The sequence below is a fragment of the Rana temporaria genome, chromosome 1 (genome assembly GCF_905171775.1).
Source record: "Rana temporaria chromosome 1, aRanTem1.1, whole genome shotgun sequence".
In the NCBI taxonomy this organism is placed as follows: Eukaryota; Metazoa; Chordata; class Amphibia; order Anura; family Ranidae; genus Rana; species Rana temporaria.
In genome coordinates, this window is record NC_053489.1 from 267,308,035 (window position 1) to 267,321,353 (window position 13,319).

The 13,319-nt window shown below is 41.8% G+C and overlaps 1 protein-coding gene across 2 annotated transcripts in view; it reads right to left on the minus strand.

The window, feature by feature from the left end:
• ERCC6L2 (ERCC excision repair 6 like 2) overlaps window positions 1–13,319 on the minus strand; it is a 167,358-nt gene that overhangs the window by 100,016 nt on the left and 54,023 nt on the right. For both annotated transcript variants that reach the window (XM_040355475.1, XM_040355476.1), the window contains exons 9-10: window positions 10,956–11,075; window positions 3,202–3,273 (exon numbers count right to left, since the gene is read on the minus strand). In XM_040355475.1, coding sequence (XP_040211409.1) covers window positions 3,202–3,273; window positions 10,956–11,075 — 192 coding nt within the window. The remainder of the gene's footprint in view (window positions 1–3,201; window positions 3,274–10,955; window positions 11,076–13,319) is intronic.

The window sequence follows — 13,319 nt, forward strand, 5'->3', positions numbered from 1 at the left end:
TGCCGATTCCCCCTACTGCCCAGGCTTCCCTGCCCCAAACTGCAGCTGGCTTTCCTCCTCTCCCCCAGCTGCTGCGGGGGAGGTTTCAAGATGGAGAGTGGGGGAATAGTGTAGTAAGTATGTCATTTACCGGTGCCTCCCTTTTCTAAATGAACACACTCACTCACCATGTTTATTCATAACTGAAGAATACTAAACTATGCTTACTATGCTTCAGTTTGTGAATAAGCAGGAACCCACTCAGCACAAAGCACTTCCAATTCATTGGAAAAAGATTATAGTTGCGCTGATAAGTGAAAAATTGAAAATGATAATCAAAATTCTCAATGTTGATACGACCAAGCAATAAAGTCCAAAGATTCCAAAGTCCTCAAAATGCTTGAAATATTAATAGTGAAGAAATAATGCAGTGAAACCAAAAAAAACGTAACCACCACCGGTGAAAACACCTTATGAGATATGCGCTTACCAGAAGGCAAGCATATTAGGCTTGCGGCTGAACCCCAGCCAGGGTCTTTACACTGGAACAGCCACCGACATCAGGGATGAGGGTCCTCCCGATTGGCATAGATGGTATAATAATCCCAGGAGAAAGAGACTCACAATAGTGATGTACCATAAACACAGTATTGACTAAATAGTGACACACTAAGGAAGAGAGAATCACCACCGTCAGGAAGCACCAAATAGATTACGTGCTTACCAGACAAATAAGCTTTGATAGCTTGAGGCTGAACCCAAGCCAGGGCCTTTATACCGGAACTGTTTCCAACATCACAGGTTCAGGGCTCTCCCAATTTCCAAAATGACAGTAAACCACCGAAAAAGATAAACTCACAATAGTGATGTACCGTAAAAAATGTATAGGTTTAATGTAAAAAATTACAGAAATAGCTTTCTTAAAATTCTAAAAGGTAAGCCGGCCGGCCTATTTCTGTAAGTGCATTTTTTACATTAAACCTATACATTTTTTACGGTACATCACTATTGTGAGTTTATTCATTCATACTGTGTTTATTCATTCACTACCCGTGCAGTTGAGGCTGCAGAGAAAGGCATGCCTGTTTGAGCTTTGGGGTGCACACCCTAATGCAATAGGCTGCACACACCTATGGTTGTGGCTTGTATGGTCACTGACTCTGGCCAACCTCATCCCAACCTGTGCCACACTACTGTACTATTGGTTGACTACCTATCCTAGTGATGAGCCAATAGCAAGCACTTTTGTAAGTGCCTGTACCTTGTTGCATTATACACTGTATGAGTCTGTTAGAAATGTTGTTAGCTACCACATCCAAGATTCTTTAATGTATTTAAAGGTAGGCTGCAACACTAGAAAGGCAAATACAATACCAATAAACATTTTAATTGTATCCATTCACCTTCAAAATAATATTGCCATAAATGAATCAAAATTCAGCCGGTTCAGTAGGGATCAGAAGAATTTCAAGCCATGTATGGGCAGGGTGGTTGTACAGAAATCAATCTACCAAACGACTTCTGTAGAACCAGCCTGTCAAGCTTTCCCCTAAATAATCAGTGCCGCTGGCTATAGCCGGCAAGTGATCAGTGTAAATTTGATGGCAGGGAAAGCTCCCCACTGACAGAACGCAAAAGGACAGTGGGAGAGATTCCCCAACCCACATCGAATGATGTGTGGATGGGGGAAAGGGGTCATTTTTTTGTCACATAGTTAGTCAGGTTGAAAAAAGACACAAGTCCATCCAGTTCAACCATAAGAAAATAAAAAAATAAAAAATAATATCTTACAATCCCATATACCCACAGTTGATCCAGAGGAAGGCAAACATCCCCAGCAGAGCATGATCCAATTTGCTACAGCAGGAGAAAAAATTCCTTCCTGATCCCCCGAAAGGCAATAGGATTTTTCCTGGATCAACTTTACCTATAAATGTTAGTACTCTATTATATTATGTACATTTGGGAAAGTATCCAGGCTAACACTGTAGCTGCTGACTTTTAATAAGGAGACTTACCTGTCCAGGGTGCCCGCAATGACGGCAGCCGAAGCCAAGCAAACGCTCGGGTCTCGGCTGCCCCGCCGCCATTCTCGGTGAGGGATTTAGGAAGTGAAGCCTTGTGGCTTCACCGCCCGATTCCCTACTGCGCATGCGCGAGCCACGCGACGCAACGTGAATGGGTGATGTCTCCTGGGACACACACAAGGTCCCAGAAGACACCGCTCCTCCATTCCCCAGGAGGCAGCCGAGGAGGAGAAGAAAGAAGATGGACCGCAGATCAGGAAGTGCCAGATTAGGACGATCTGCCTAGCAACAGGTACTTCAGGTATGTATTACAAAAATATATATATTTTTTTTTGCAGCATTTTTGATCATTATTTTTTTTTCTTGGCCAGAACTACCTCTGGAGGTAGTCTATTCCACATTTTCACTGCTCTTACTGTGAAGAAACCTTTCCGTATTTGGAGATAATGGGTTGAAGGAAAACAGTGATTATTATTTATGACCAGCTTTAGTCTAACAATTCATTGTCTATAGCAATACATGATCACACTATGATTCACTGACTGTTTTTTAATACAGCTGCATGTGTGGAACTTTCAGCAGCATGAAGATGAATATTTGTTATTTTACTGTAAACGTACAAAACTATATCTTGGGGAACATGAACCAGTAAAGATCACTCATGTATACAATTTTTTATAAGTGCAGAAATTCCTTGAAACAGACCATATACACTAGGTATAAACTCCTGTTATGGCTGAAGTCCAAATTTAGTTATTTCAAAATATGTATTTGTCTAGCTTTAAAGAAATGTAAAATATTTATACTAAATTGTAAGATAGCTTTAATACTTCAGGAGAGCTAGTTTTGGTCCAAAGGAGGGAATCATGGGAGCTCAACGACTGCATAGAGAACAGGTACGGTTCAAATATTTCTTCTGGGAAATCTGCACACACGTGGACTCTTTTAGAGCTGATATTATAACAAGGCAGCCTGTTTTTTTTTCTCAAATTTTCTCTTTTTTCTGTAATTTGGAAGCATTATTAAGGATTTGTAGTTGCCATCCATAACATTGCAAATTACTCACTTCAATGCTACTTATGTATTAAATGCAAGGAAGGAAATGTGGTTGACAGCTGTTGCAAGGAAAGTCTTTTGCTTTATCAATCAAGAGTTATGCCTCAGTCAAGCATGGCAGACGCTATATGGTGCTCACCTTTGTGGAGAAGGAAAAAAGAAGAACCTTGTCCTTGTTTTTCCTGCAGTGATTTAGGAGCTGCTGAAGGACCTGTAAATGAACCACAAGGCAGCAATGAACCAAAGTATCCAAACATTACTGTTAAAGCTGAAAAACCTTACATGGGAATGGTGGCAAAACTAATGATGCAGAAAAGTCAAAAGCATTTTAAAGCGAATACGATTTGAAACCTTAAACACTGGGCAAATATGCAGCTCTGTTTCTCATTATCAATGCCGCTGTCAAACTTAGAACCGTTTTATATTACTAACAATAAATTCACATTTATGTGAGTAAATTAACTCACAGTACAAAATAAAAATGATGTACAATATCTTAATAAAAAATCTATAATAAAAAAATCTCTGTATCAGGGTGAAGTGAAAGTACGAATGCGCTTTTTACAATCCCACGAATGGTAGAGAAATGGAGCTGCAAATTTCAGGTACAGGTCAAATTTTGCCCTATGCACACCATGGCATTTTTTAAGCCATGCCTGGACAGAGCTCAGGTTTGTAGTTTGCGTGCGGTCTGTAGACTTATAGAGGCAGGTTTGATTTATTAAAGTGGTTGTAAACCCTCAGTCATGGAATCTGAACAAAGCACATATCTGTAGTGTTTACGTATCTTTCTCCAAAGCTTTGAGTGTCGTATCTCTCTGGTGCTTCGTTCTTCTGTTAACAGCATGAGTCACGTCTAAGAAGTTACAATGAAGATACAGTGAGGAAAATAAGTATTTGAACACCCTGCTATTTTGCAAGTTCTCCCACTTGGAAATCATGGAGGGGTCTGAAATTGTCATCGTAGGTGCATGTCCACTGTGAGAGACATAATCAAAAAAAAAAATTCCAGAAATCACAATTTATGATTTTTTAACTATTTATTTGTATGATACAGCTGCAAATAAGTATTTAAACACCTGTCTATCAGCTAGAATTCTGACCCTCAAAGACCTGTTAGTCTGCCTCTAAAATGTCCACCTCCACTCCATTTATTATCCTAAATTAGATGCACCTGTTTGAGGTCATTAGCTGCATAAAGACACCTGTCCACCCCATACAATCAGTAAGAATCCAACTACTAACATGGCCAAGACCAAAGAGCTGTCCAAAGACACTAGAGACAAAATTGTACACCTCCACAAGGCTGGAAAGGGCTACGGGGAAATTGCCAAGCAGCTTGGTGAAAAAAGGTCCACTGTTGGAGCAATCATTAGAAAATGGAAGAAGCTAAACATGACTGTCAATCTCCCTCGGACTGGGGCTCCATGCAAAATCTCACCTCGTGGGGTCTCAATGATCCTAAGAAAGGTGAGAAATCAGCCCAGGACTACACGGGAGGAGCTGGTCAATGACCTGAAAAGAGCTGGGACCACCGTTTCCAAGGTTACTGTTGGTAATACACTAAGACGTCATGGTTTGAAATCATACATGGCACGGAAGGTTCCCCTGCTTAAACCAGCACATGTCAAGGCCCGTCTTAAGTTTGCCCATGACCATTTGGATGATCCAGAGGAGTCATGGGAGAAAGTCATGTGGTCAGATGAGACCAAAATAGAACTTTTTGGTCATAATTCCACTAACCGTGTTTGGAGGAAGAATGATGAGTACCATCCCAAGAACACCATCCCTACTGTGAAGCATGGGGGTGGTAGCATCATGCTTTGGGGGTGTTTTTCTGCACATGGGACAGGGCGACTGCACTGTATTAAGGAGAGGATGACCGGGGCCATGTATTGCGAGATTTTGGGCAACAACCTCCTTCCCTCAGTTAGAGCTTTGAAGATGGGTCGAGGCTGGGTCTTCCAACATGACAATGACCCGAAGCACACAGCCGGGATAACCAAGGAGTGGCTCTGTAAGAAGCATATCAAGGTTCTGGCGTGGCCTAGCCAGTCTCCAGACCTAAACCCAATAGAGAATCTTTGGAGGGAGCTCAAACTCTGTGTTTCTCAGCGACAGCCCAGAAACCTGACTGATCTAGAGAAGATCTGTGTGGAGGAGTGGGCCAAAAATCCCTCCTCCAGTGTGTGCAAACCTGGTGAAAAACTACAAGAAACGTTTGACCTCTGTAATTGCAAACAAAGGCTACTGTACCAAATATTAACATTGATTTTCTCAGGTGTTCAAATACTTATTTGCAGCTGTATCATACAAATAAATAGTTAAAAAAATCATAAATTGTGATTTCTGGATTTTTTTTTTGGATTATGTCTCTCACAGTGGACATGCACCTACGATAACAATTTCAGACCCCTCCATGATTTCCAAGTGGGAGAACTTGCAAAATAGCAGGGTGTTCAAATACTTATTTTCCTCACTGTATTTGCCAGCATTATTAAAGAGGCGTTCCGGCCCCCACGAAACAATTAAAAGTCAGCAGCTGCAAATGCTGTAGCTGCTGACTTTTATCGTTAGGACAGTTACCTGTCCAGGGTTCCCGCAATGGCGGCAACACAGACAATTTTTGGACCGGCTCTCGGGTGCTGCCGCTGCCATTCGTAGTAAGGGGAACTCAACAGTGAAGCCTTTCAACTTCACAGCAGGTTTCCTCCTGTGCATGCATGAAGTGTGCTGCGCTTTCTAATGGCCCTGCATCTGAGAAAGGAGGACCAAACCTCAGAGGGACGGCGCTGCGGCGGCATCTCCCGGAAGTAGGGACAGGTACCTGTCAAAAAAAAGGTATCTTTTCCCCCCTCCCCCCAGAAAGATGCCAAATGTGGCACCGGAAGGGGGGAGGAGTCAGTTAAGTGGAGGTTCCACTTTCTCCCACCTTAGCTGTGGATCTATGCAGCTCCTCCAGAGTTACCATGGGCCTCTTGGCTGCTTCTCTTAATAATGCTCTCCCTGCCAGGCCTGTCAGTTTAGGTGGACAGCCATGTCTTGGCGGGTTTGCAGTTGTGCCATACTCTTTCCATTTTCGGATGATGGATTGATCAGTGCTCTGTGAGATGTTCAAAGCTTGGGATATTTTTTTTTAACCTAACCCTGCTTTATACTTCTCTACAACTTTATCCCAGATCTGGTCGGTGTGTTCCTTGGCTGTCATGATGCTGTTTGTTCACTAAGGTTCTCTAGCAAACCTCCGAGGGCTTCACAGAACAGCTGTATTTATACTGAGATTAAATTACACACAGATTGACTCTATTTATTATTACCGCATTTTCTGGCGTATAAGACGACCTTCTGGGCTTTAAAACTTGCCTCAAAACCCAAGGGTCATCTTAGGCGGAACACAGGTGCCTATCACGGAACAGCATGAGGAGGAGGCGCGGCTTTTGAATAATGGATGCCCGCAGCACAGGACTAATGGTATGGCACAGTGAGGCATTTTGACGGCAAAGTGAGGCATGGGGTGGCAGAGTGAGGCATGGGGTGGCACAGTGAGGCATGTTGATGGCACAGCGAGGCATGTAATGGCACAGTGAGGCATGTAATGGCACAGTGAGACATGTTGATGGCACAGTGAGGCATGTTGATGGCACAGTGAGGCATGTTGATGGCACAGTGAGGCATGTTGATGGCACAGTGAGGCATGTAATGGGCACAGTGAGATTTGAAAAAGCTGAATAAAGCATGTTCCTGTCAGCGTTTTTTTCCTGTCAGCGGTTCTACTGGCTACCCCTCAGCTTCCAGACAGACTAGTAGGAAGGGGGTTGTCTTATACGGCGAGTATATCCCAAAACCAAAATTTTAGCTGGAAAATTAGGGGGTCGTCTTATATGCCCAGTCGTCTTATACGCCGGCGAATACGGTAGGTAACTTCTGAAAGCAGTTGGTTCCACTAGATTTTAGTTAGGGGTAGCAGAGTAAAAGGGGCTCAATACAAATGCATGGCACATTTTTCAGATATTTGTCAAAATTTTTGAAAACTATTTATCATTTTCCTTCCACTTCACAAATATGTGCCACTTTGTGTTGATCTATCACATAAAATCCCAATAAAATACATTTACGTTTTTGGTTGTAATATGACAAAATGTGAAAAATGTCGAGGGGTATGAATACTTTTTCAAGGCACTGTATGTGCAGCCTATAAAGCAGGGTTTGTCAAGTTGGGTTCAGTGACGCTGTAAAAATAAATGCACCGTTTGTGTTATTATTATTTCTACAACTCACTAACATCCTGTGAGCTGTAGATCAGAAAATTATTTCAGGAGTTCCCCTGAAAAGTTTGTTCAAGGACTCTTCAAATATGAGAAAGGCTGGTCTAAAGTAAAGTATTCTAAAATATGTTGACATTACTGAGAATCTAGCAGGGACAGACCATACCTTCTCTCTGCTTCATCATACTAGTGAGGATAGTAGCAGTAAACAGCTAAAAACACCAGTGGAGAGATCATATCAATAAGGAATAAAAAGCTAGAGATTCAAAACTGCACCTTCTGTCCAAAACTAAATTATCGCCTACAAGGCTGTCTTTTGCACTAAGGCCCCTTTCACACTGGGGCGGGAGGTGCGGTGGCGGTATAGAGCCGCTATTATTTAGCGGCGCTATACCGTCGGAATTGCGGCGGTATTCGGCCACTAGCGGTGCGGTTTTAACCCCCTGCTAGTGGCTGAAAAGGGGTTAATATCGCCTGCAATGCGCCTCTGCAGAGGCGCATTGCCGGCGGGATAGCCGCGGTTTCCCATTGCTTTGAATGGGAAGGAGAAGTGGAGGAGCGGTAAACACACCACTCCAAAGATGCTGCTAGCAGGGCTCTCACACTGGAGAAACAGCAGCGCTGTTAAGGGTTGGTTTGCTGGCGCTATTTTTGGCACAATAGCGCCTGCAAACTGCCTCAGTGTGAAAGGGGCCTAAGATGAAAATCCACAGAAAGAGCATATAATATGCACTCCTCACAGACCATGCCCTAATTGAAATCAAACCATGGACGTTTTGCTGCAATGCCAACACCTGAGGCCCTATGCTGTCAAGGAGGACAGAGGCGATAAGACAGGTAGGTGACCAAATCAATAAATCTCTTACATTTTGGCAGAAGTTTGAAAGTTTCAACTTACTGAGAAATATACAAATAATTTACCTCACCTAGACTTTACCATTAGTTATTATAGACACAGCTTCCAGTCAAAAGACACTAATTAAGGAAAAGCTTATAACATATGCTTGTATATGGTCGGCTTGCAATGCTGCCAAGTTATCAAAGGAAAACCTTCTTGGAGTGAGGCTTGTTCAAATAATCTGTGAAATGTGTTTTTTACCCTCCTTCATCCTTGTGTTTATTGTACAGGCTAACTTCTCATAGTCTTGTCATACTCTATGATGCCAGCTACACTCCCTCACAAGATGTTATTCTGCTGGGGAAGTAAGCAATGTGGGGATGTGTGTATAATGAGGATACTGTTATTTTTAAGAAAAGCATGTCCACATCTGGCAATGTCAGTCCAATGTGACTTTGCTGACGCAACGCGAAATGGAGAAAAAAGAAGAAATTCTTCTTCCCCAGCAAAGCTAGTCGCTCCCAGTGGGTAATAAATATTTAAACTATTAGATTTATTCTGTTATAAATATTTACATCATCTACACAGTTACCCACTCACAAATACTATAAACCTAATGAAATAGAATTTAAATCATGCCTACAGGAGGGGTTCAAACTGCCAAAGAAAAATACACCAATATCATTTCAATCATAAAAGTCATGGAACTTGACATGAAGTCTTTAGACTGAAAACTGCACAGTATGGTCATGTAGTATTTCTTCATTATCCAACACTAACCTCAGTGTGCCCTAGCTGGGAAAAATTCTGGAAAGTTAACATTGAAAGTTTTGTAGTTTTTTTTACTGGAACAACCTGTACACAGAAAGGTTTCAATATCTTTCCAAAATCAGTTTTCTATACATGTATCTGGCTGTAAAGCTACCCTGTTTCTCCGAAAATAAGCCCTACCCCAAAAATAAGACCTAGCGTGAGTTTCTGGGATGGCTGCAATATAAGCCCTACCCCAAAAATAAGCCCTAGTTAAAGTCCTTGTAAAAACATGTAATCCGTTCTGTAAAAAGATTATATAATGTGCAGTGTGTCTCCCTTTTGTAACTTTATTGTGGAAAATACCTTATTTACAGCACTGCTGAGTGCTCATGTGACCCGCCGGAGCTCTTCTCCTCTCCTCCCGGCTGATGTCAGCTGTTTTTTTTTTAAATAAAACTTTATTAAGCCCCTACCCACTGCAGTACTTAGAGTGGGGCTGACGTCATTGGGTATCTTGGCCCCTCCCTCTGCAGTATTTGGAGTAGGGAAGAAGAGCTCCAGCGGGTCACGTGAGCGGCAAGCGGCACTGTAAATAAGGTATTTTCCACAATAATTTTACACAAGGAGACACACTGCACATGATATTATCTTTTTACAGAACGGATTACATCATTTTATGAGGTCTTTAACCACTTCACCCCCGGACCATATTGCTGCCCAAAGACCAGAGTACTTTTTGCGATTCGGGACTGCGTCGCTTTAACAGACAATTGCGCGGTCGTGCGACGTGGCTCCCCAACAAAATTGGCGTCCTTTTTTTCCCACAAATAGAGCTTTATTTTGGTAGTATTTGATCACCTCTGCGGTTTTTATTTTTTGCGCTATAAACAAAAATAGAGCGACAATTTTGAAAAAAATGAATATTTTTTACTTTTTGCCATAATAAATATCCCCCAAAAATATATAAAAAAACATTTTTTTTCCTCAGTTTAGGCCGATACGTATTCTTCTACCTATTTTTCGTAAAAAAAAAATCGCAATAAGCGTTTATGATTGGTTTGCGCAAAAGTTATAGCGTTTACAAAATAGGGGGTATTTTTATGTCATTTTTATTAATATTTTTTTTTTTACTAGTAATGGCGGCGATCAGCGATTTTTTTTCGGTATTGCGACATTATGGCGGACACTTCGGACACTTTTGACACATTTTTGGGACCATTGGCATTTTTATAGCGATCAGTGCTATAAAAATGCATTGGATTACTATAAAAATGCCACTGGCAGTGAAGGGGTTAACACTAGGGGGCGGGGAAGGGGTTAAGTATGTTCCCTGGGTGTGTTCTAACTGTGGGGGGGGGTGGCCTCACTAGGGGAAACACTGATCCTCTGTTCATACATTGTATGAACAGAAGATCAGCATTTCCCCTGCTGACAGGACCGAGAGCTGTGTGTTTACACACACAGCTCCCGGTCCCCGCTCTGTAACGAGCGATCGCGTGTGCCCGGCGGCGATCGCGCCCGCCGGGCACACGCACCTAGTGGCGGCTGAAAGAGCCGACGTAGAATGACGTGCTCTCGCCCAGGAGAGCCAGCTTGCCGACGTAGAACGGCGGTGCACGGTCGGCAAGCAGTTAAACAAAGGTTTATTTTTGGGATTACAGAATTTCACAATGCTGACTCCAGAGCTGACAGGGGGAGAAACTTTTTTGTACATACCATAAATAAATAAGACATCCGCTGAAAATAAGCCCTAGTGTGTTTTTTGTAGCCAGAATTAATATAAGACCCGGTCTTATTTTCGGGGAAACACGGTAACTGAAACATAGTGCTCTATTTTACAAGCTATTTACTCATCTGAGGCTAAACAAAGGATGTCTAGAAAGTTGGTTTGTAATGGAATTAGTTGACAGCAAATCAGACTGTGTAGAATGATAGCTTTTTGCAAGACAAGGGTTTTAGTTAAATGGTAAAAAAAAACTCTGTAAATATATTGATACAGGTCTATAAATGTTATTATATGACAAAAATCTGACAGACCTTCATTTTTCCACTGTACTTCGGATCAGAGATGGTTTCGAATGCAGCCTCTTTGGTTTGCTGGATAAACTCTGGAAACTTGGAGAACACTTCACTGCAGATTCTTTTAATATGAGCGTCCTATGATCACCGCAAACAGAGATAGAAATTAAAAGGGAGGACAAATCAAATTTTATATTACCTTGCATGCTAACTGTGATGCTAACTAGGTCTGCTCCAGGACTTGTGTGTTATAGCCAAACACAAAATGTTTTAGGTGCATTCAGCGGATATTGGAAAAAAAATAGAAATTATGTTTTGGCAAATGTCTAATGTTATCATTACCTTTATAAGAAAACAGATGGTTCCTTGGCTTTACTTTTTTTCCCCCTTTCTCTTTGTCTTTTATCAGACCACCCAACCCCATCTTCTGTTCCACCGCAGCATCCCATGCAATGTAGTGCCTGAGATTTGAACTGGGATGGGGAGATGGAGGGGATACCCCTCTAAGGATGTCCTTCACGTTAGCCAAACTCTGGCACGTTTGCCCTATCTCAGATTGATACATTGGATTGGAAATAATATTCCATGCATACTGTCAGGGGACATAAGATCCAACCCACTTGTAGTTACCTTGTTTGCTTGCAGATTGTGCATACATGGTTTCTAATATTTGAAGTCACATAGGCTGATTTATATGTTACTGTACACAAACAAAGTTGGGAATTTTGATTGACACTTGCTCTTCCTCCTTATATAATGTATTAATTTATCGTTTTTCCTACGTAAAGGAGATGGTCGTACTCATGTGTCAACCTTACTACAGTCTTTTTTAATTGTAAATTAATAAAAAAAAAGTTCTTAGCTGCTTCTGACTTCTTTATAAGCTGTTTCAATCTGATTCTGTATTGCCAAGGACTTGGAAGAAAAGCAGCTTTGACTCAAAAACATCCTCATGTGCAAAAGATACTGGTTAGTGTCCTGCATTCAGTATGGTTTTAAAAACAAAACATATCTTTGGTACGTGTTTAATATCTAGTAGTGACATAAAACGTTGAGGTTATTTCCTAAACTATCGCAAAGAGCAATGGTGATTTGCAAGCAGAGATCTTACTCATGAAACTGAAGCCCCGTATATATGATCAGAATATCATACGAAAAATAGTTTTCGAAGCGATCGCACGATAATCTGATCGTTTATACACAGTTTTTGTCTGAAATTTTCTGAAGGGACAAACACGAAAAATCTCGTACAATACCAAATTGTACAATTTTTGTTTAATCGGTACGGTTTTTGTCCTAACATACAAAACAAATGTTGTACAAGAATTTTCGTACTTTTGTAACCTATTCATTTTCAATATGAGACTAGCATGCAAAAAAAAAAAAACGAACGATCATTTGTCCGATAATCTCAATGTGTGTACTATTATTATTATTACTCTACAGGATTTATATAGCGCTAACAGTTTACGCAGTGCTTTACAATATAAAAAAGAAGCCAATACAGTTACAATACAATAAAATACAAAAGGATTTAGAGGGCCCTGCTCAGAAGAGCTTACAATCTAATAGGGTTGGGCAGGTGGTACAAAAGGTTGTAACTGTGGGGAATGAGCTGATGGAAGTGGTAAAAGATTAGTTGGAGGCGTGATAGGCTTCCCTGAAGCGATGAGTTTTCAGGCATCGACTAAAGGCAGCTAGAGTAGGAGACAGCCGGACAGATTGAGGCAAAGAGTTTCAGAGGATGGGAGAGGCTCGGGAGAAATCCTGGAGATGAGCATGGGAGGAGGAGACAAGGGAGCTTGAGAGTAGGAGGTTGTGAGAGGAGCGGAGAGGGTGGTTTAGGTAATATTTGGAGACACGATTGGTGATGTAGCTAGTGGCTGAGTTGTGAATGGCTTTGTATGTTGTAGTTCGTATTTCAAAATGTAATTCACTGGGCGATTGGGAGCCAGTGGAGGGATTGGCGGAGAGGGGTGGCAGACACTGAGCGGTTGGTAAGGGAGGCAGCAGCATTCATGATAAACTAAAGAGGGGATTAGACTACTAGGCTTTAGCCCTGGTTTACACTGGTGCGATTTAACATGCAATTTGCCTCTGCGGCACTGCACCGATTTCAAAAAGTCGTTTCTGTACTACTTTTTGCGATTTCGGCCCACAATTTACACTGACATCTGAACAGATGTCTCTGTAATCGCGGCCGGAATCGGGACTGAGATATGGGAGTGAAATCGTACGAGTTCAGCTGCTTTACTTCCGCAGCCCAGTGGGAACCTGGGATTAGAGGCAGATTCATAAAGCAGCAGAATGTACACCTGCAGTAAATTATTGGTGAATGCCACACTCTCTGCTTTATAAACATGCTCTTTAATCAGATTTCAG